The sequence below is a fragment of the Alligator sinensis genome, unplaced genomic scaffold (genome assembly GCF_000455745.1).
Source record: "Alligator sinensis unplaced genomic scaffold, ASM45574v1 scaffold329_1, whole genome shotgun sequence".
In the NCBI taxonomy this organism is placed as follows: domain Eukaryota; kingdom Metazoa; phylum Chordata; order Crocodylia; family Alligatoridae; genus Alligator; species Alligator sinensis.
In genome coordinates, this window is record NW_005842550.1 from 169,661 (window position 1) to 194,285 (window position 24,625).

General features: G+C 40.0%; 1 protein-coding gene across 3 annotated transcripts in view; it reads right to left on the reverse strand.

Moving 5' to 3' along the window:
• COL11A1 (collagen type XI alpha 1 chain) overlaps positions 1-24,625 on the reverse strand; it is a 269,666-nt gene that overhangs the window by 79,499 nt on the left and 165,542 nt on the right. For all 3 annotated transcript variants that reach the window (XM_006032152.3, XM_014523947.2, XM_006032150.3), the window contains 6 exons: positions 23,909-24,016; positions 23,307-23,396; positions 22,972-23,025; positions 13,121-13,228; positions 8,419-8,526; positions 7,304-7,357 (listed from right to left, as the gene is read on the reverse strand). In XM_006032152.3, the coding sequence (XP_006032214.1) occupies positions 7,304-7,357; positions 8,419-8,526; positions 13,121-13,228; positions 22,972-23,025; positions 23,307-23,396; positions 23,909-24,016 (522 nt within the window). The remainder of the gene's footprint in view (positions 1-7,303; positions 7,358-8,418; positions 8,527-13,120; positions 13,229-22,971; positions 23,026-23,306; positions 23,397-23,908; positions 24,017-24,625) is intronic.

The following is a 24,625-nucleotide window of genomic DNA, read 5'->3' on the forward strand; positions in this document are numbered from 1 at the left end:
TCAAGTCAGGATGTTTGACTGTCTGTGGACAGGGACATGGCTCATCCAGTGTTTCTCCCTCTGTGGAAGGGTGATGGTTATCAACTAGTTTATCATAACCATGATTTAGCACTTTTTCAACACTTTTCAAACATCCTGTCCAGTTTCCAGTGATGGGCACTGAGGTTCATCTGACTAGGACAGCACTGGATCTTTGCAGATATCCTGTGCCTTCATTTGTGTGATGGAAGGCATGGCCCAGTCTGCATCCTCAGCTTGGTGCACATCTTCCAGCTTCAGGCCCTGCAGAGGCTCTTTTACAGTGCCTATAATGAGGCAGCACAGCACTTAATGGGGCATGCCTTCTTCCTACTTCCAAGGGTTCAGGTAGGGCTGGCAGCTCTTCTCATTGTGACTTGGAGGTTGGTCTCCTCTTCTTGATTCACAGATGTGGTCACCCAGGATGCAGATCTCCCAGCTAAGCCCCTGCTGAAAAACCCACAGCTGGTGGGGCTGGTGATGGAGATGTCCTGCAGAATCACCTGTGGCAATATTACCTATATGTAGGACCTCCTGGATTTTGTCAGGTGACAGTGGGCAGATTATTCTGCATTGGTCTGGTGGATGGTGCTTCCCACACTATTCCCTGCCACATACTCCAGGAGGTCAAGGCTGTCCTGTTACCTACATTCCTTCCCTATATACAATGGGTCCTGTGCAAGGGTATTCCCCATCTGCCCATATCCCCCAGGACTCCAGAGCTTGTCATGGGGCCCCTGTTTCACCAGATCTCCCCTCCCCCACAATCCCCACATGGGGGATAAAACCCCCCACAAAAAACAGCCTGCTACCAGACAGCCTAGTGCAGCCAGCTCTACATGTTTGCACTCCATACCATTCAGCATCCCAACCTCACATTCTTCCCAGATACCAAATTGTGGGCACTATCACTGTGGGTGAGGTTCCCCAGTAGACTAGCCTGTATTCTCCCTGAATCCAACAAGCTACTGGGGATCTAGGTTGGTGGCTCCCACACTGAGCCATCAGCACAGGTGTGTACCTGGCATGCTTTTTGAACATGTCTGACACCTGCCCCTTTTGCAATCAGAAAGAGACCCTGGTGCATGCCCACCTTGAGTGTGGCAACCTGCAACCCCTCTACCACCTTCTCAGGAACTTCTTATTGAGGTTCTGAATGTACTTCTCTCTACACCTTTTATTTTATGCAATTCCACCAAGTCCCACAACCTTCTAGGTCAATCTCCTCCTGGCTGAAGACAAGTCCTCTGTCTACCAGACCAAGAAGGAGGTTCTGACTAAAAGTAACCTGGAATACTGTGGATCTGTCTTTCTTTCACTCATCTGTGCATGCTTCTGGGCAATGTTTCATTGGGTGGCATCCACAAGCTCCTTAGATATATTAGAGGGGCAACTGGAACTAGCTAGATTTCTCTGATCAGTGTCATCCCTTGGAACCTAATACCAGTATTCCTATTTTCCTATGATTCCTATGCAGTTAGTGACCACTGAAGGGGGCTTTTATTTTCTTCGTGGGCTTAGGGCTTTTGTGTCTGCATGAAAAGTAGACCCATCTCCACCAGTGGCATTAGTGGATGCTTTAGATGAAGAGCGTGTAAACAGGACACTGTATTTATTTCCATACCATGTGCCGAAATAAGACACACACCTTATTTGGGGAAGCTAAAACAAAAGAAAAATATTCTTTTCCTTTTAAACAATTATTCAGAATCAGTTTTCTTGTCTAAGATGTGTGCCCAAGTTTTTTATTGCTAATATTTAGGAAAAAGGTGGGCATAGTATGTGAATAAATAAAGCATCACTTGTTTGCGTGTAAAATAGTGTGCATGAGATGCATTTTTTTTTGTCTTTTTACAATGGGTATAACATCAATATGTTGGGAGGGTGAATGTTATACATCTGACAAGTACAGTGTTGGAATATCTGTAAAGTCCTCTCGCAAAAGACTTGCATTACAGTTGGCTTTCATGCCTCGTACATTACTGTTGCACTGTAAAACTCCAAAATCAATGAAGTTGTCTTACCAGTAATATGACATTCAAATATGCAGAGATAAAGTAGTTCATCACAGACAGGCTAAAATATTATAAAGTTTGTTCCAGCTATGAGCAGTACATTCCAGTTCAAGAGCTGAGTTTAAGCCGATGTCTGTCTTGGGCTGGGAATGATTTGCTTGATTTCACAAAGCTTTCATTCTGATATGAGACTTTGGAAAGGTCCATATTTAGAACATTTTCTACTCTTTCTATTCTTAAGAGGAAGGTTTATAACATGGCATTTTTTAGCTCTTATTGGGATTTTTTTTGCATTTTAAAACATCTTACTTTCCATGGGGTCTTGAATTACAAATCACAGCTTTTTATGTGTTTAAACAACTATGATATTTTTCTGCCCAGTTTTTCTCTGTTGTAGTGATGAGTTTAAGATTTAGTCCATGCATACTAGGATGGCACTGGGGAAGGCAAAATTTTTCTGTCTCTTTAGTAACATTTAGATAGATATTATTATGTATTTTCCAAGAGCCTGGCAGGCTGCAGCTAATGGATGTAATCTGGATACATTAGAGTATGCAGCAAATGTATCCAAATGCACTAGACTCCACTGAAAATACCAGACTTTACTTCTGTACTCTAAGGATGAACTCACCTTGGTTCAGTGCCTATGTATCTCTTAAGTCCTATTTAAGCCCTTGTTAATCATTTTTTATGTTTGCACTCCATTATTCACATCTTGAAAGATTCTCTCTTTCACTCTTGGGACACAAAAAGAGCAGGGATAGGTCATAACAGTTATGTGAGTATTTTTGTGGCAGGGTTGAATCCCTAGAAAGGAGTATAGCCTGTATATAGAAGTATACAGGAGTAGGCTTCTGTAACAATTTGCTCACAGTCCTGAAGTCTGTAGAACTTCTTGCACTGGAAATGGGGATGTATGTAAAGAATAGCTATACTTGGCAGACAGAGATTTCTTGACAGTCATCAATACAGACTTCTTGTTGAATATCACCCAAATATTTATAGTTGCAAACTATAAATCATTCCTTCCATCCTTGTTCTATGAGTTTAGTGGGAGTATGAAAGACTTTATCTAATTGCTTCTAAAAAAAAAGATGTAGAAAGAAAATGTGGGCCTTATGCTTTATTACTTAAGACTCCCTACTCCCAAAGGCCCCATCTTCCCCACCTAAGCTTTTGATAACTTCAGGGACCTGATGTCTTTTACCTTGCTATATCCAAAGACTTTCAGTACAAGCATTTGTCCTATCTCCTTCAGATACTTTCAGTGAGGAGGCCAGTGAACACATTCTACTTATTACTTCCCTTATGCCTTCATCTTAGTTTGGGGGTGGGGGTGGAGATGGGTTTCAAATAAGTATGTCTTCTTAAGTCATTGGACCTGAATGGGTATTGTTGCAGGCAAAACCTAATTCAATGGTTAAGATAAATTGCATCTCTAGCATCCAACACCTTTAAATGAATACAATACAACCCAGGCAGACTAAACTAAGAATTTCAATGGGCAAAATACTTCACATACTCATGAAAGCCTCACCCCTTGCTATAACCATGAATACAATATAATTTTCCAGCAATTATTCTGCAGTTATGGTAAAAGCTCTGTTATCCGGCATCCATGGGGGATGGGGGGGTCCCGGTTAATCAAATATGCTGGTTATCTGAGAGTTATACTTATTTCCAGCCTGGTGGGTTGGAGGCATCTTTGCCTGTTCAGGCTGGATCCATCACTAACATACTAACCACATCAATTAACAACGAAGCAAAACTTGCGCCTAAAAATGAATGGTTTTAATAAATGTTTTCACTTGTGAACCGAAAAATTACCAAATGGATTTTTTTTCAGGCTCATTCAAATATTTACCATTAGATTGAGAATAAGCATAACCCCAAAAGTGGCTTTGTGCTCCAATTTTTTTAAAAGGCACGGAGACAATAGGGAGGGTTCAAAATGGGAAACAAAAATAAGAGAGAGCTTAGAAGCCAAGCCACATGAGGACAGGTTGAAAGAAGGATGCATCTGCAGAATGCAGAAAAGGTGATTAAGAGGGGGCATGATTGCAAACTTCAAACATCTGAAGGACCATCAATACGATGAGGGGAAATACCTCTTTTCCACAGCTGCAGAGAGTAGGACATGTACTAATGGCTTGAAGTTGCAGCAAAGTAAACTTAGACTGGATATCAGGAAAACCTCTCTCATTGTTAGAACAATGAGACAGTGGAACTAATTGTCTAAGGCAGGGGGTGGCCACCTTTTTGGCACAATAGGCCACTGCTTACAACCCAGCCCCTGCCATGGACTGTAGCGCCACTTTCTCCATCCATCAGCAGATACTGTAAGGTCAGTAGATAGAAAAAGGCAGGCGCTAGGACCTGGGGATACTGCCTCTGCTGCAGCATAGAGAATATGCTAAACTGGGCAAGTGGTAGGACTCTAGGGGCACCACCTTTGCTGCTGGGGTTGGAGCATGCCACCAATTTTCTTAGGTGCTGTAGGCTAAATTTGGTCAGTGGGATGCAGGTTGCTGACCGCTGGTCTAAAGAAGTTGCCCAGGAACTCTACATTGCCCCTTCCCTCTTCCCACACACACATATGAAGGGATCATGAAAAGAGCTCTGCAGCCCAGAGCAGGTGACTAGTGGAGAGGACCATGCTCAGCAGCAGGAGAATGAAGTAGAGCTCTATAGCTGGCTTAGTAATAAAAAAAGATTAAAGGAGCTTGGGAAAGTTTATGGAGGGGGTTTAATCACAGAAAGGGGAGTTCCAACTCTCCAGGTAGAGGATATAATGTGTGGAGTTGTGTTTGCTCTTTTCAGGTTGCAGGACAGTGAAAGCTGTTTGGTTTTTCTCATGCTTCTGGGTATTGCTGGTTCACATATGGGTCTGGGAAGCAATTTTTTCCATTGCCCTTTGCTACAGTGTCAGGGTTTTTTCTACTTTCTCAGAAGCATTTGCTGTTGGCTTCAGCCATAGATAGGGATTTTGACTGTGGTTTGGCAATGCTCATACTGGGAGGAAAACCTTGAGGTTCTTGCTTAGAGGGTCATGCCCTTCCATTTAGGGTTAAACTGATCACCACATCTGGCATCAGGAAATAATTTTACCCCAACTTCAGACTGGCATGGACTGTGTGTTTTTTTCTGCCTTCCTATGTAGCAAGGGTCATGGCCTACTTCCTTAGATCTCACAAGTGTGTTTTCAAGTTCTTTCAAGTGAATTAATAGCAAAAGGACAAGCGTATTTTAAAAAATAGCCATTTCCTTTTTTTTTGCTTTCTATATATGTTTCTATGAAATTATTATAAAAAGCACTAATTACTGTATGGATAGTATTCAAACAAGATGGTGCTTCATGTGAAGATACAGCCAATCATGCATTTGGCAGCTGCTAGAAACAATCTATTTCTGTGATACTAAATACACTATTAATCATAATAAACGCCTACCTTTCCTTATGACAAGGATTATAAATATGCTTCAAATGACTGAATAGGCTACACTTACCCTGAGTTTACCTCACTCTCCTACTCAAAGTATAATGGAATCAAGAATTTATCTGAAATGACTTTCCCTTCATTAATTAAGGAACTTGTTCACACAAAACGGACCTAAAAATTTACTGAACTTGAATAGAAGTGAAAATATTGGGGTTTGTCTGTTTATTTTCTTCCACCACTAATCAGTAACTTTAAAATAATGGAACCTGCCAATGAGTATATAAAAATAATCCTAACTATACATACATACTCAGTGGTGGGCTCTGAATTAGTTGCTGTCACTCAAGAAAGAGAACTTGGAGTCATTGTGGAGAGTCCTCTAAAGACATTGGCCCATTATGCACTGGTGATCAAAAAGGCAAATAAAATGTTAAGAATCATTAGGAAAAACAAGTGGAAACAAAAGAGAAAATATTATGCCATTATATAACCCAACGTCTTTAATATTGTGGGCAGTTCTGCTCACCCTGTCTCAAAAGGGATATAATAGAGATTGAAAAAGACAGAGAAAGGCAAAAGGGATGACCAAGGGCATGGGATGCTATACAAGGAGAAAATTAAATGGCTAGGTCTCTTCAGCTTAGGATGACTTGGGAGTGGGGATGTGATAGAGTTCTATAAAATTGTGAATGGTTTTGGGACAGTGCTATTTACTATGCCTCACCACCCAAGAACTAGAGGGATCAACAAAATTTCCAGGCAGTCATTCTAAAATAAACAAAAGGAAATACTTTTTTTTTTTTTTTTTTTACACGACACATAACACCATGCACAACTTATTATCACAGGATGCTATGGAAGCCAATAGCATAGCCCAGTTCAAGAAGGAATTACATGAATTTATGGAAGATAGGTCCTTTTGTCTATTAAAAGCAGGTAGAAATGTAACCTATGGATTGTGACTGAGAGGATGAGACAGAAGATCGAGCATGTTAAGAAAGATCTATTTCTTATGTTCTTCCTCTAATGAAGTTGCTACTTGCCAGTGTTGGAGACTGGATACTAGACTAGATGAACCTTTGGTCTGATCCTCCACAGTATCTGGCATATATTTATCAGAATGATGGAAATTATTGAGATAATATGGGGAAAGTTATTCCTGAGATATTTGTGGGTGATTGAAAGAAGAAAATGCTTAAACTCCTACATAAATCTGCAAAATATTACAATCTGAACCAGCTTTATCAAAATCAGTAGGTGGGAGGGGAGGAATCTTTCTTTTGATTTCAGTGAGCCCGGAATGAACTCAAGACATCTGAAAGTTTATATAAAACAGCTCACTTTATGAGTGTCTACCTGAACTAAAACTCCAAAATCAATGAAGTTGTCTTACCAGTAAAACAATTTAAAGCTTGATAAGGATATGCAATAAAGCTGTATTATGGAATACACTTCCATGCTGACTCCTAAAGTTTACTACTCAAATATATTAATAGTAATGTATATTTGTACAAAAACATTTTGATATTTTTCTGCCTTCTAGTTTACCCATCTATAAATTATGATCTAAGTTAACAAAATATAAGAGAATACTTATTATATAAATAAACGTAGACATTTTTTAAAAATTATATATAATATACTTCATAGATGTAATTAAGTAACATGGTGTTATTGAAATTTGTTTCTGTTTCAATTTGTGGAAGTACATGAGACACACCCCTGTGTGATGCATCAAAACTTTTTGTTAGATTGAGATGTAAAGCAATTAATTCAAATTCAGTAGAAAGAAGAAGTCAATACATGGGACAAAACAGTTAAGATACTCACGTTTTCTCCCTTGTCACCTTTACTGCCTTTCTGACCTGGTTCACCAATTTCTCCCTGTAATTGAAAGCCAGAAGCTAAGCTGATGCATTAGAATAGCTTATCTCCTATTTAACTGCAGTCAATATCATAGCATCTTTAAATGCCACTTTTAATGTGAATATACTACAAGTTTTATACTTTAGTTACAACATTATTCCATCAGTCATGTTAGTAAGACGGATTAAGGTATTGATTTTTATAGTACAAACTGTACCATGGCCTGGCTTTGAAGTATACTGCAAGTGGGTTTAAATACAGGAAACTATTTTTGTTTTGTTTTGTCCTGTTTTAAAGGCAACCTAATTATGAACTGATTATGACTGTACTCTAATTTATAGCTAATCTAACTGCACATGACTGAGAAACAATTGCTTCTCATTGTTGTGCATACTTTTTGAAAACCTCAGCTTAAGTCATATTACCCCAGATGCCATGTCTGGAGATATTCTTATTTAGTACAATAATAAAAGACAGTTTGTGTGATTTAACGTAATTCATTTCTCTGGCTTACATAACAACACAATCATGTATTACAAACAAAGTTCTGATTTTTGTATTAGTGACATTAGTTAAAAACTTGAAAGCTTGTTTAAAAGGAAAATATTAAACCAAACCCAAGCTTGCAACTCAATACTGAGAGATGCTTATGTTGCCTTCAACTCTTTCTGAAGTCAAGAAAACCTTGCATAATTAGACTTTAGGGTTTACGCTGTAAACATTCAGGTCCAGCACCTTATCTCACCATCAGCAGGACTAAATGACTACATATTAGTAGAAAAGTTTTATCTTGCTTATTCACTGAGGATTTTTTTTTTAAATAGCCAAATATCAATTTTAATATCAAACATCCTAGATTGTTTTGCTACATTTTCATCCTCTCTTTTCTGTCAGTATAAATCCTAGTCTATTATTTCTTAGACAGAAATCTTGGTTTCCTGTAATATCTATCTCTCATACATTGGGCTTTTTTAAAAGGTTGTGTAGCCATAGCAGTTAGCCTGTAGAAATCTACAGCAAGTTCATTTTTGTACACAAATCACTATGCAGACCCATAAAATCAAACTATAAGGACTGACTTTGTCACCATCTTCTCCAGGAGAACCAGCAGGCCCTGCAGGACCTGGCAGACCTACAGGACCTTGTACTCCATCACGTCCAGCTGGACCTTGAGGACCCTTTTCACCCTGGTGTTGAAAAAAGAAATATTACCAGTCTGATCAAAGGAGAATAATTAATTATTTGATGTTATGGGATTGAACTTCAACAAATAGTATATACATTGCCATATAACAACATGCAGAGATATTTACATATATGTTGTAAGGGCTATAAAATAATAAGAAAAGAATTTCAGTAAATCACAAAACAGAAAGATCAAATGAAAACTTGCCAATGACATTTTATTGCCACTACGTGTCAATTTGTACCCTTTGTGATTGCACAAGAGTTAATACTAGAAGTTAACTTAGTCTTTGTGTCTAATTGTTTATGTTCCACATAACTCATTTAAATGAATTACAGTTAATTGTCTTTATACTGTGTGCTATTAACCATTTAAGTGCTGCCCCAACCAATTGTTCATGTATAGGCAACATTTTGGCTTTCCTAGTTTCACAGCACAAGAACAGCACAGAGAACAACCCCTGGCTATTTTTCCTGGCATGGAAGAAATCCTTAGTAGGCTTATAGCTGGCAGTCTGCCTTGTCCATCATTTTTAGCGCAAAGTATGGGCATGCTGGAAGAAAGAATGTCCAGCATCTAGTAGCGATTCCTAGCTGGCAGATGGTGCATGTTAGACCAGTTTCGAAACTGTTTTACTCTGCACCTGAGATCACTGCTGGTTGATTGCTGCAGCTGCTGCAGCCACTTCTGGGAGCAGCTGCAGCAATCAGCTGGTGCTTGCTGGGGGGGGGGGGGGGGGTGGCGGGACCACCCCCCCTCCTGCCCATTGCCTAAGTGGCAAGTGCAACAGATGAGGGGGTGCACTGGTGCTCTCAGGGGGTGCACGTGCACTCTCATGCATCCCCTACGTGTCACCAATGCCCTTGGGTCCCCTGCCAGCAAGGGATACTCTGTCCTGGCTCCACATGCTGCACCTGAATCAACTGCGGAGCTTATTGCTCTTGGGCACACCATTTGAACAGAGCACCTGGGAAAAAATAACTCTGGAGTTATTAACAGTTAATAAAATTAACAGTTTATTCAGTTGCTGTAACTGCATGTGTAGATGCACCCAGGTAGAAGTTAGATACAGCAGCAAATATGGTTCCTAAATTCCTCAGTGAACTGTCTTGCAATAGAACTTGTAAATAAATTACTGATGCTGAGATTCAGCATGAAATACAAGAGGTTTCTTTAGAAAAGGCAGGGATTTTGGTGGCTGTTATCTTCTATTGGACTAACTGCATATTTGCAATAGACCGGGTACAGACAAACATATCACTTAGACCTGTTTAAATGTAGTTTAAAATGCAAGGATCCAGGTGTACAAGCTAGTTTACAATGGTTTAAACCTCCTGAACCTTTTCAAAAGTTTCCCAGGATAATCGTGTTATTTTGAATTTGTTCTCTGTGAACCAATTCAGTGTTATGTTGCAGACCCCAAGATAGTAAAAAGTATCCTGTCAGTCCTCCAGGCATTGCACACTGCACTGCTTTTTACCCTCCCATTCCTTACTTCAGCCACCACATGGCAACTTACTTCTTTGGAAACCAACCAGAACTCTACTGCTCCTACCTCTATTGCCTGCCTTTGATTGCAGTGTCCCTGGCTCTGGGAGTAGCTCCCTACTGCTTTTAAAAAGCTGTTCAATTTTCTTCTACTGGTGACAACTGACCAGAGATTGGTGCATCCCAAGCTTATTTGGGGTGAGAAGTGGCTAGATTTGTGTGGGAGGAAAGAAGAGGGCTACCTGGATTCTGTATGCCTAGGGGCTAAGGGCTCTTGGGGGACTACCCAAGGACTTTACTGCCACCACTGGAAGGAAAATGTAACAGCTCTCTAGAAGTCGCAGGGAGCTACTCCTAGCCCACAGGCACATAGAAACAGGGGTCTAGGCAACCAATCCTGCACCTAGCCACCCTAGTCCAAATAATTCTGGAATACACTGAACCCTGGTCAGATATAAACTAATGAGTGGCTTGAGGAAAAGAGTTCTTTAAAAGCCATGAAAATTTTGGAAGCTCTGAAGTACCCAGCCCCCTAGGAACCCAGAAGCAGGGTTCCAGGCAGCTCCTGCATCCTACGCACGCACCTAAATATTCCCAGTCAGGGTATCAGCACACACATTTCAGTAAAGTACAGAAGTGGGCCTTTAATGTACTCAATGGCAGTGCAGAGCGGGAACAGAAATTTGCAATTTGACTAAGTACTTACTGCCCCTGCCTTCTGGTGGTTTCACAGCACTACAATACCTAACTGAACCCTTAGCAGTGTATATGCAGACACCTCTGACCTGGGGCCAGTTGTGAAATGGTTTCCAGTAAGTGACATTTTTGGAACAGTTTACATGATATGTCTATCCATACCCTTGGACAAGCTTTCAAATATAATTTATTCTTCTTGAGTTCTGAGAAAAAAGCAGGCACCGTGAAATTTTTAAAACAGTTTACAGGGATGTGGAACTGAAAGACAAAATAGTTCCCAGGGGTAATAGGCATGCAAATCACAGATGAAAAGATAGCTTGATTAGTGGAAGATCAAGACCTTTCAAAAGGAAGGAGGATTGTTATCACCTGTAGTATGAAGACAGATTGTGAGAAAAAAGATTATTCAAAGTCAGGTGGATTATAAAATGCCATGAAGTCAATATCAGTGTTCAGTCCTTGACCCTTAGTGTCTAGAAATTTTGTTCCTGGGCTTGCCTTTTAACGGTGTTTTGTAAATTTCCCTTGAGCACAAGGATAGTGAGGTCAGAAAGCAAGTAGTGGTTCATTCTCCTACATGTGTTGGTGTGTCTGTCTATAATCTTTTTCCTGTGATCATTCATGTTAGTGCATAGTTTTAATCTACTTTCACCCACATAGTTTGCATGAAGGCATCTGATGCTCTGGATGAAATATACCACATTTTGGGATAGACATGTGTAGGATTCATGGATTCTGATTGGATTCTTGTGGGCGATGTTGATTGTTGTAGCAGTGGAGATGCATCTATTGTTAATGCATCTCCAGGTCAAGCATCTACTGTTAAGGCCAAGCTGTGCCCCACTGGATGTTGGTTGAACATCTGGGAGTTTGTTTCTGATGGTGAGCTGGGTAAGCCTAATGGGTTGTTTGAAAGCCAGGAGTGGTGGGGCTTGTCTTTTTTAAGTATAGGTTATAATTGATGAGGCTTCTCATCAGTTAAAGTGTGGGGTGGTAGGTGTGCAGATATGGGGCAGAGGTGCTCTTTTTGTATTGTAGCAAGTTTTTACCGGGTATGTAGGTGCCTCGAGTTCATGGCATATTATAACAACACTGAATGGCAGATGATGGACACCTATACACGTGACAAACCTCTGCTCTGATGCATGCTAATTAGCACACATCACAGCAGACTTAATTAACTGAGTCTTCTGCATATCTGCCAAAGTTAGCTCCAGCAGCTGAATCATGTGTATTCAGCATTCCCATGTTTCAAAATGGCGGTGGGGACACTTTAATTAAAGCTCATTGAACAAGCTTTAGGTAAAGGACCTCTGCAGCCATTTTGAAGTGTGGGATGCTGAATACACATGACGCTATGGCTGCTTGCGAGCTACTCTAATTAAAGCACCACCCCCCTCCACCCAGTAGCACTTGTATAGATGCCTGACATTTGTGTATGTAAACCATCTCATTATCTTTTCTTTCACATTTTCAAAATGTTCTTGAGGTGTTCAGGTGAAAGAAAAAAGAAATAATGCCAAAAGAGGGGGAAAAAAGAAAACTATTGAACAGGTATTAGTTCAGATCTTAAAATAAAAATAGCATGAGTTTAAAAAAAATGAACAATCAAATTAATTTATAACAATGGGTAAGGAAGGAATTTTACTCTATGGTCAGATTGGTATGGACTGTAGGGGTTCTGCCTTCCTCTGCAGTGGGGGGCATGGCCCTCTTCCTTGGATCTCTTAAACATATTTTTAAAAACCTTGCAGCAGCAGGACACTGGCCAACTCCCCCTGCTTTACTTCAGGCAGCTTAGGATACTATGTTTTGTGGTTGTGCAACAGGGTTGCATGTGTAGTTTTAGAAACAGATCAGACACAGATTTGCTTTGGATGGTTTGGATACGGACAATCTTGCCTCAGGCAGGAGATTGGACAAGTTGACCTCCAGAAGCCCCTTCTAGCCCTACTTTTCCAGGATTCTATGATCATAACAGATCCTAAAGAAACACCAGAAAAGCAACTATTTCTGTGAATACATTAGAAAAGTGTAGTAAACATTATTAAAATTTGGCAATAAAATGGTAAATAAATTTGCATTCCAAAACAATGCAGCTGGATATGAAGTTTTAATCAAAACTAAAATTTGATGAAATGTTTCAGAGCAGATTTACCCATATTGTGTTTAATAATGTTATGTCTTGTTTAGTCTTATGTGTTGTGGCTTCAAAAAATGTAGAAAAATGTCATTTGGTTTAATTCATTTTTCAGTTTTACAATATTGTAAATAAAAAGGGAGTGAGGCAAGTACATTGGACACATATTCAATAGGAATGTACTGAAGTGTGAAAAATAATATTCTTGAATAAGAAATAATCACTTCTGTACTATAGCAATTCTATGTGTGGTTGCCTTGCAGTTACTTACAGGAGCACCCTTTTCTCCTGCTGGACCTGGGGGACCCTGGGGACCTGGGCGACCTGGCAGACCAATTGGACCAGCAGTACCTGCTGTTCCACGTTCACCTGGTGAACCCTGGGAAAAAAGAAAATTGTAGTTAGATGAGAATTCTTATGTTACTCATTTAAATTTTATAGTGTTCTTCACATTCCAAGTTCAGACTTTCAATGGGACTCTGTGCAGATGGATTCTTTTAAAGTTAAACTCCCACCAGTAATGGGATTTCATAGTTTCTGGTCAGACTGCTTCATAGTCCAAGTTTTTAGACCTTTTTGTTGTTGTTGTTTTTAACTGATTTGAGTGTGCAATAGTACCAAGCAGAGTTCACTGGGCACAACTCAATTCCATATAGGCCTCAAGGTTTGACTATAATTGGGCATGTCTACACATGCATTCATACGCTTTTCCTAATAAGCATTACATTTATTACCTCCAATGTGAGGGCAGCCTAATACACAGTACCGAAAGATCATGATTTTAAAGTGAGCCTTAGGTTAGGGACATATATTCAAAAAACCTGAGCCTGAATTGATTCAATCTTTTCAGGTTAATCTAACCTGGATAAGCTGAATCAGTCTGTAACTGTACAGACATCTCCTTTGGATTGAAAAAATGCAGGCACCTGTCTGCAGTGGCTCAGACCAGAAGCCAGGGGCCACTAGAACAGCCCTCCCTTCCCTTTCACAATGCTGAGCTGAGAGGCATGGCCAGGCCCTGGCGGGATACTCTGAATAGGGAGGGGTGTCTCCCCCCACCCCCTCCCCAGCCCTTGCTAGTCAGCAAGGGCCAGCAGGGATTTACACAACATTTACTTACACACCAGGAAGTTACACAGGGAGCATTTATCAGCCCATCATCAAAACAAAAAGATTTTTTATTAGTTGAAGCTCTTCTTGAACAACTTTTTCCAAGGTGGGACATTACCAGCTACCTGTTGATTAGCTCCAAAGAGCCCTGTGACAACTCTGCCCTGTCTGCCTTTGTCCTGTCTCCCACAGCATGGACCATAGCCAGCATGTGGTATGCTAATTCATGCTGAGAGGTGTCTATGTAAGGCAGAGGGGAGGGGGGAATCCCTGCTGAAGCAGGGAGTGGTGAGGGGGAGAAGGGAAGCAGGAGGAAGCCAGGCAGACACCCTGTTCCTGCAGTCTCTGCCAGAGCTGCAGCCAGGAAGCAGAGGGGAGGGGCCAGGCCTGCTGGGCTGGAGTACAGAGCAGAGCCATGCCCAGCACAGCAAAGCAACTGGGATGCTGGAGGATTCTGATTTAACATAAACCAGGAAAGGGTATGGGACAGACATTGCATAAACCAGTTTGAGCCAAATCAGTTAAGTCTGATACTACGTTCAACCAGGTTTATTTCAAACTGGTTTCAGCTATTTTGAAACCTGTTCTGTTACAGGTTTAAACCAGTTTCTGATCACTTAAACCAGTGTATGTGTAATATCTGTCCCTAGCCTTAATGTGCAGTAGCTTATTTTACTATGTATTAGCATAATTGCATTTTTTTTAATGTGGCGCATTAATGCACAGTAAAATAGGCTACTGTGCATTAAAGTAGTACTTGCCTACTAAAGAGAAAAACTGCCTGAATCAGGGAGTGGTGAGGGCGAGGGGGGAAGCAGGAGGAAGCCAGGCAGACACCCTGTTCCTGCAGTCTCTGATGGAGCTGCAGCCAGGAAGCAGAGGGGAGGGGAATGCCTACTAAAGAGAAAAACTGACAATCATTCTGAAGTATTCTGTCTGAGTCAGAAGTAGTAGAAGACTGTCTAAATGTGATATCTTCAGCATTTTCACGCACTTTTCTTTAAAATGAGAATGACTGCTTTTTTTTTTTTACTTGTTTTTTATGCAGTAATTCAAATCCTAAATCCTAGAATGTATATAGATCTGTTCCCCTATGTACTTGCTTTTTAAATAGTTCTCTAAAAATTTAGTGGAAAAATGGAATCCATTAAACTAGCCCCACAGTTCTTATCCAAGGGATGATTCTAGCTTACCATTTGCTTTACAAATTACTAAAATAAATTTAAGAATAAAAAAATGGTAATGTTTTTCATGGTAACTGGAAAGAAGTGCAGACTCAAAGACCGGATGTTGTTTTTTTTGTTCCTCCAAAAATCAGGTAATGCTGTAGATAGTCTGTTTAAATGCAAGATTCAATCCATGGTATGTACTTCATTCCTAAGACTTTGCCCAACAGGATGGATATATGTTCCTATTCAGTTAGATTCCAAGCAGTAGACTCAGAGTGCTTTCAGTAAAGCTGTGTTGAAAGGGCTAATCTTAAAGTCCCAATTTTTCATTTTATACCCCTTCCGTTAACAGCCCTTATTGCATTTTGCTTATGCTTGTATGGGTTTGCCAAAAAAGGACCCTGTTTCACCATATGGTTCACAATCTTGGGGTAGGGAAAGTTGTTTATTTTTCTTATGTATGGACGCTTATTGTATAGATAAAAGAATATGTACAACATTATTGCATTATATCATGAAGTCTACAGATTTCTGAAATCAGCCTACCATTACTAATGATGGCCTTGGTCATGCATTATCTCGTATATTGAAGCAGAACACTCCGATGGGAAGGACGGCAGTTTGTCATCCAGAGCTGCCACCACTACTGGTGGTGCCAAGGCAGGCTCAGGCCAAAGCAGCCAGGCTGGAGCTGGGCAAGAGCAGATGTGGGGCAGAGGTGGTGGGGGGTGGAGGCACTAGGATGAAGGCAGGTGCCAGGGGATGCCGGCATTGCGAGGCAAGTAGCCGGAGGGGAAAAGAATCTGTTTTTTAGGGAAGTTGACTTAATTTCAGAGTTAGCTTAGGTCACTTAAAAAAATAAGCAAAGTAATCCTACTTTGACCAGGGGTAGAATAACTGCTCTTGTGAAATTCTTCACAGTTCTATATGACTATGAGTCTATTTCCTTTCTGCAGGTTGCAATGGTTTCAAACCAATGGGGGAGAGACTCCATTCCCAAAGGAACTAATTATTTAGTCACATCAAGTTACAAATTTTGTACACTGATAGCCAGTGTAAAACAAAATCTTGTCTGGCCCCTTTTTCAGGCCTCTAGTACTATGATGGACAACCTTGCAAATTAAGGGGTGAACAGGTTTGAAGTGACCCAATTCTGTGCTTTATTCTGCCATCCTTATCCAGGTGACTTTGGAGGTAGTGTCACAGTGGTGTTACTCCTGAAGGAACAGGTTACTCAGCATGGCTAACAATGGCAAACTGGACCCATATAGAAGAAAACATCTTAGAATCTCAGGAGAACAATCCAAGTAGTAGCTAGATTAATTCTCCCTTAATATTAATAATATAGAAAAATATGAATATTCAGAGTAGGAAAACATTCTCCAGCTACAATTTCCATTCCTTAATGTTCTATGACATACCACAGCACTTACTGTATATTACATATGGGAGGTGAGATTATCATTAACTTGAAAGTGTTTTAAGCCATTGCAGAGGTGCCAAATTGAAAAGATAAGAAGAGGCATTGCAGGAAGAAAAAAAACACAAAACCCTTCAGCAGTATTCAACAAAAGTGAAGGATCTAAATGACATAAGAGAGAGTGGGCATAAATATGTTGTAGAAGTGTAGAGATATAAACATTTAGAGGCAGTGGTAAGATTCTATAACTTCGGGGTTTTCAGTAAGTCTATATACACCTAGTCAATAATTTGTCATTTACAAACTTCAGCCTGAAGCTTATCTTCCATGAAAGTGTTTCAAGTGAGGTACAAGCTTCCTGACTGATGAAATTTCTATCAATTGTCTCATTTTAATGCACTTTCAAGGAAGAGATTCGCAGGAACAAAAAGAATCTTCCTGGTCACAAAAGTTAGCTTCTGCTATTCTTCATGCTATTACTAGATACCTTTGAGCACATATCAATAAGTCCCAATTCAGTTGCAATTACAAATGACCAGCCAGACTTGGGGAGTGAGGCTAACCAGCTACTGCTGCTGCTAAATGCCCTGCAGTTCATATTTATCTTAATGAGAGTTGTTAGTGATCAGTTATTTTTGAAGGTCTGAAAGATATTGATGTCAAAATAAGTATTTAGGAGCCTAACTGTAGGCTTCTTGCTGTAAAAGATTTTAGCTGTAGGTTCTGGAAACACTTTTATTTTGAGACAACAGCAAAAGATGGAATTCATTACACCTACATGCAGCCTGTAAATGTGGGTTGAGGGCATGGACTCCCTAGATCCCAGTACAAGATTGCTACCAACTTTTTCTCTCTGACATTTCACTTTATCAGGTGAAATAGGACCCCCTCTGAACCACTGTTTGGAATGTAAGGGCCAGTGCATTCATGTAAATATGTTTTTGCAGGCTTTCTGTCATTGTACCTCCCTGCTCTGACCTAAGCAAGACTGAGTATTTTGACCCCATCAGGAGAAAGAGTGAGAGCACTGGGACCCTGGGGTCAAACTGTTTGCCAGTTTGGGGGCCAAAAATAGAGTTTTTCTTCTGGCAAGGCCTGTATGGTGGTTTTGGCTTTCCCATATAACATAAGGTATGGCCCTCTTCCTAGGATTATTCTAACAATATTGTAATCTAAGAAATCTCTTGCTGTTGAAATGGCCAAAGATAGCCTCCTCGTCTCTCTTGCTCTTTGCCTACTGTATATTTTAAGGGGTTTTTTTTAGTGTGGTATGTGTGATTAGCTTGAGTAGATGATTTTGTGGTGACCATTCACCTTCTGGATTAATATTTGTCTAGCAATACAGGGTCCCCCATATTGCTCTGTTCTATGATATGAGGCTGCTTCCTGTCCCATACTCCTATGGTATGATCCAATGTATCATATTGTTTCTGCAGCAACTCAGCTTAGAAGGTCAGATGATCACACAGGTCTCTTTGGGTATTCAAATGTATGAACTCCAGGTACCTATAGCCTTTCCATTCCTCTCATCATCTTCTCTAACTCTGAAGCCCTATGTATAAAATAGTTTCCTTAATCCTACATATCACTTTTTAGCTATCTTAAAATCCCTCTTTGAAACCCATGTCCTTGATCTTTCCTTTCCTTTCCTTATGATTTGTTCACTCTTGCCCAATGGAAAATAAGTCCTAAGTTTTCATGTTATCTCTTTTTATATAGGAGTATAAACTCATTACTGACTGTATTCCTTGTAACTTCTTCTTGTAACTATTATGTATTTATAGCACTTGTGTATGTTTTGGAGGAATAACAATATTTTAAAGTAACATACTGAACAACTTCATAACAGTCTGCATTATCAGGTGAAGGCAGCTTGTGCTAGCTAGTTCTGGCAATGAGGTAAAATGAATAGCTTGTAACCTGATTTCTTTCAAGTTTATGGAGAATGACTATCTAACATTCTATGCTTGTGTCTCATGTGGAAACACACTGGAAAGGGCTGTAACAAGAACACACATCCCTGCTTATATTATGGTTTCCTGATAAAGCAGGCAGAAGCTCACAGTCCTCCCACAGAACTTCCTGGTCCAACCCTGCATGCTTCTCCCAGAAATAGAAGTTTGCAGGACAGCCTTATTTCAGCCTGCCTTGTTTCTCCAAATTCCTCACCTCTGTTAATTATTTACAATATCTGGGAATTCAATGATCTGGTTATTTTAAATGTTAAAATTTTGAGTTCCTTTATTATCTTACCTAAAAGAGGCAGGTGCTTTGAAAAAGGGTAGGGCATTCTAGCATTCAATATTTCTCAGATCTGCTTACCATTACATGGATAATTAATTACAGTTAATCAATTAACATTAATTGCTGGTCACTTTTACAAACAGTATATATAGTAGAAGTTACAGGTGGATATCAAGTGAGTGATTAACATTTGTTTCAAGTACAGGAAACCCTTGCTATTCGCAGGTTCGGGATTTGCAGTTTCAAATATTCGTGAATGCTGAACCTGCACTTTAATACACTTAAAGGAACACCTCGGGAGCTCTGCAGGTGCTGCCGCCATGCTCCCACTGCTGCCGCCACCACCAGTGCAACCATGCTCTCCCCCAGATGCCAGGGGCACTGCGTTCATGAATGCAGTGCCTTATTTGCGGATTTCGCTATTCACAGGGGATACGAGAATGTATCCCCTGCAAATGCTGAGGGTCTCCTGTATTCATTTAGGCTAGAAGAGCTAAGTACTGTAAGATTATAGTGTGTCTTCTATGCTGAAGAAGACACAATCCTTGTGTTCAGACTCTTAAGATCAGAGAAGTCATTTCAATCTGTTTGCCTGTCAAACATGGCTTGGCTTGGCTTTAACAGTTATTTTTTGGGGGAAGGGGTCAGGGTCTCTCCCTGATTCTGCCACCAAATATATATAAAATTTATATAGGGGTCCAGAGGAGGGCCACTCGCATGGTTAAGGGGTAGTGGGGCAGGTCCTATGAGGAGAGGTTAAAGGGCTCGATCCTATTCAGCCTCTACAAGAGAAGGCTGAGAGGGGATCTGGTGGCCATTTACAAACTCACCGGGGGGGCCAGCGGAAATTGCGTGAGACTCGGTTCCCCCAGGCACCACCGGGGGTTACTAGGAATAATGGCCACAAACTGTTAGAAAGAAGGTTCAGGCTGGACATCAGGAGATATTACTTTACAGTTTAGGGCTGCCAGGCTCTGGAATGGGCTCCCAAGTGAGGTAGTACTTTCTCCTACCTTGGGGGTCTTCAAGAGAAGGCTGGACAGATATTTGGCTGGGGTGATATGACCCCAGCACCTGTTCCTGCCTGGGACAGGTGGGTCGGACCTGATTATCTGTTTAGGTCCCTTCTGACTCTAAGCACTATGAAATTATGAAACTATAAATAAATAAATAAAGACAATTGTTTAGGTAAGTACAACTTTTATGTATCTTAATGGGGGGGGGAGAAGGTCACCATTGAAAGGCTGCAAGAAAAAGCAGTAATGTTGCCTACTTGGTGTTTTTTGTTTACTGGAATATATATATATGGTCCAATTTTATGCTGTTCTTCAGTACCATAATAGTAAAAGCACAATTAACATGAGATGCAAGAAACATTTCAGTAAACAAAAAACACCAAGCAGGCAACATTAGTATCTGGACCACACACGCCTGATCTTATGAACAAATAAAATATATATTTTGAACACTAACTGGGAGAGTGCCTATATATATATATATATATATATATATCACTCCACAGTGCCTATATACATATAAGCACTCTCCCAGTGAGTTCCTATTATTTTGTTCAAAATATATATTTTATTTGGTCATAAGATCATAAGATGTATTGTGCAGCTACACCATGATTAATACTTCTCTGCCTCAATAAAATTACAATGCAAGACCTAGCAAAGGAAGCTGAAAATTACCAGTAATGTACCAACACTTTGCTTCCTGATGACACAGCAGCCAAGAATGAATTAAAAAATTGTACTGCTAATTTTTCCAAACACCCAGAAATTCCAGACCCAACAGTTTTTCTATTAGGGTTTTCTAAATATGTTCTGTTTTTATACGTTAAAAGCCTCTATTGTCTATATTATCAAAATGCATATACTTTCAGTTTCTCTGTTACATAGCTTCTGTTGATTTTTTGTCCAAATGGGCTCAGCAAGAAAGAGAAAAGAGTTAAGTTGATGGTTGTCAAAAATTGCACAATGCACATTTAGGAATAAATGTACCTGCTTTTCAATCTCAGTGTCTCCCTGTAGAGTATTTTTGCATAAATATGACAGTAGAAATTAGATTTTTTTTTAAAGTGTGTATTCTATTTTTAATTCCTTTCATTTGATAAATCCTTGTAACTATAGTTAGGGATGAAATAGGAAGATCAATTAGGGTTGAGTCCTACACACAAAAAAATATTTAGGGATTTAAATAATGCTTGATTCAGACCAAAATTCTACCTGCCCACTAGGGAATAACTTGTTCTTTTTATGGTCCCCTGGCTGATGTTATTTATTATTGAACTATTGTAGCATAACAAAGAAATGAAGTGCTATGGGCAGCAACTTGTTCAGAACCCCCTGCTGTGGGTTCTCCATACCTCCCCCCATCCCAGGAGAGCCCTGAGAGGCTCAGTCAGAGACGTTTAGGCCCTTTAAAGTTCCAGGAGTGCTTGCTGCTTGGGATCTAGAAATACCATTGCCTGGGGATCTGGGGTTGCAGGTGGTCTCTTTAAAGATCCTGGTGCACCTCCATCCCATGATCCCAGAGCACTTTTGGCCCTCACTTCTGGGCTGCAGGTGCTTAGAATTTTAAAGACGACTGCCTGCAGCCCCACCTACAGAGGTGTCCATGGGAGGGGTCAAATGCAAGGCTAATGACCCCCTCTAATGCTGATCAGCTGATCACCCCAGGTCTCTGCATGGGGTGGAGGAGAATTCCTCTTGCTCAGCACCTGGGTCACTGTGATTCACTGGTTCCTAACCAGTGACAGCAGCTGGGGCTGTGAGTGCAGCCCCTGTTTATGTACAATTGATGCAAAATGGTGATTTGATAATAAAAAAACATTAAATAATTTTATGTTAAACAGCAGGAGATAGTGTAGCTTATGGCTTAATAAATCTTTGTTTTTGTGTAACCCAAACTTCTACGAATTGAGTGGGAACTTTGGAAACACAAACGAAGCTTGACTGAGTTCTCAAACAGGAACTATTATACTTGTTGGAATGTTCATGTTATTCACTATCATGCTACCTGAAGTTTTTTTCAGGGACTTCCTAAAATGTTCTTTGTTTCCCACAGAATCAAAGCTATCACTAAAGAAAAGTTTAATTTTTCACTGAAAGCTCAGTTTCTTTAATATTGTCAAATCTATGCCTTGGTATATCTGCCACAATATCACTCACTATGCTTATTTAAAATACTTCTGAAAATGAGATTAAAGTGTAGTTTATTACTGACGTTTGTTATATAAAGTTAATTGTATATTGAACTGCACAGACTTAAATTGAAAATTGTAAAACATTTTCTCAAAGTTATCACCACAATATTTGTTGGTTTTTGGGTTTTGTTTTGGTTTTTTACATGGTTGGTATGTAAGTAGTAGTACAAGATTTAAAAACAAACAACAATTGTATGGCCCCTCACAACAGATTGTCAGAAATCTGGGGGAAAATATTAACCATTTTTTCTCTTTAATCACTGTATTTTTCTGGTGGCTATATATTTTAGTATGTGAAATGAAGAGAAGTTTAGACATATACTGGTATGACTGCTTAACTGACCAGGCTAAACATTCAGAAAGATGAAGCAAACTTCAATTTAAAAACCACAATCATCTCTGCTATGGTTATACAGGTCAATAATATGAATACACAGCAGTGGCATAAAAAGGATTTAGGCTATGGACAGACATTTTAGTTTTCTACTCTCCCAGGAGAAACCACAAGTGTACAGAGGTTCAGGATTTTACTCTGCCACTCCCCTCAGACAAAAAAAAAGGCTGTTCCAGGAGAAAAAAACCTGGGAACAACCAGGGTTAGACCTCTCCCAGGAGACTTACTCCTGGGAGAACAAGTGTTTGTACATATTCTCTTCTGAAAGAAGCCACAGTACAGCACAGTCCTCCAGTATCTCACTCCACAGTATCTTACTTCTCCAGTATCTCACCCCTTCTTTTAAAGATGTTTGGCAATGCTCAGAAATAATTCACTGTTTTACTTGCTATTAGTACCAGTTTCAGTTTTTTCAGTACCTTCACATTCCTTACATGTATAGGTTCATTAACAGAAAATACTTATTGATTTGAATAGCTTAGGCTAGCTTGCTGTTTTCAACAGGCTCTGTTGACGGAAACAAAACTATATGAAAAAATGAAAATGGAGTTTAATATTTATTTTAGTTTCTTACAATTGGTCCAGGTGGGCCTTGTGGGCCTTCTCCTCCTTTTAAACCAGCTGGGCCCTAAAAAAAGGAGAGAAGCATATTACACAGAGAAAAATGAAGAAGCTTTACTTCATAACATATTTAATAGGAAAGATTTTAAAAACCTAAGGGGAAATGACTTAATACATTAGCACCATTGGATGAACAGCAGTTGAAATTTGGCCCTTACGGTGTTCTCCATGGACTTTATTTTCTGGCCAGAGTGAAAAACTTGCTGTAAAGAAAGGCTTACTACACTGTCCTCTTGAATGCTATGCAAATACTGTTTGCCACAGTTCTCATCTGTGTCTATACAGTACCTGAGCTCCTGGAAGGCCTCTTTCTCCTGGAAAACCACGAAGACCTGCTGGCCCATCTTTTCCAGAGATGCCTTGAGGACCTGGATCACCCTGTGAAAGCATATTACATGGTAATAAATGCAGAAGTTTAAAAATAAAAATTTATTAACCCATGTGTAATAACATGCCAAATTCTGGTTAACTGAATGACAAATAATATCCATCCACCTAATTCATCAATGCTTCCATCCAGGTACTCCACAGTCCCCTAAACTTAATTTATGAGTACCTTAAATTTATACCTAAGTTACATTAACTTGACTTGAGTACAAATGTACCTGTGGCCCCATAGTACAATAATAAATATGTGGCCATATGCAAACCACTCTTATCCCCAACTATTGACTCAACCCTACTCTCAGTGAAGCCAAAAGCAAATCTTCCCTTCTTCACTGGGAGCAGGAGCAGTGCTAAATGAGGGCCTTTAATTTTGGCAAGCTGCTAAGATGTGCTCATTTGTGGGAAATCTTGTTCTATTCTATAGTTGGTAGGGACATAAAAAGTATATCTTTGCAAGCCCATTTATCACCTCTGCAACTCACTTTCAAAAAGCAATATAATACCTTAGCGCCTTCCTTCCCTGCAGCACCTGGAAGGCCTTGTTCCCCCGGTGGGCCTGGAGGACCTGGGTGACCTCTTTCACCAATTGGCCCAGTCTCACCAGTAGGACCCTAAGCACAATAATAACACCTCAGTCATCTTGAGCAATTCAATACTTTTTTTTGTATTGGTTAATCCCCAATCTTCTCCCACAACAATTTTTTTTCAAGGGGTTCCCAGTATGTGTTATGGAGCACCATTGCCATTAGATAGCGCATGCTATCTGCAGGCAAAATTGTCTTGTGAAATATTCCTGCCTTATAACATAAATCTCAGAACATATCCTTTCTGTGGATATATCTGTGCATCTTCCACAAAGTAAAATCCTGACCCTGCTTCACAGTTACTGAAGGCCCCAAACTCAGCATTGCTCAGATATGGGGACAGCTTACAGAAAGCAAATGGAAGCCTGACAAAGTAATATGCCATTGGAAGCAACTCAAATGAGTAACCCAAAATAAGAAATACAAATAAAACCTTGTTAGTTTTTAATTAACCAATAAATCTCACCAAAAAAACTAACCGATCAACATACAGGTTTCCCTCAATTTATGCGGGTTCTTTATATGTGAATTTGTTCTTATGCAATGAGCATATTTAGACCCATAATGTGTTATATGCGAGGTAAATTCACTCTTATGTAATCAGCATAGATGTCCGCCCCCCGCCCCCCGCCCCCC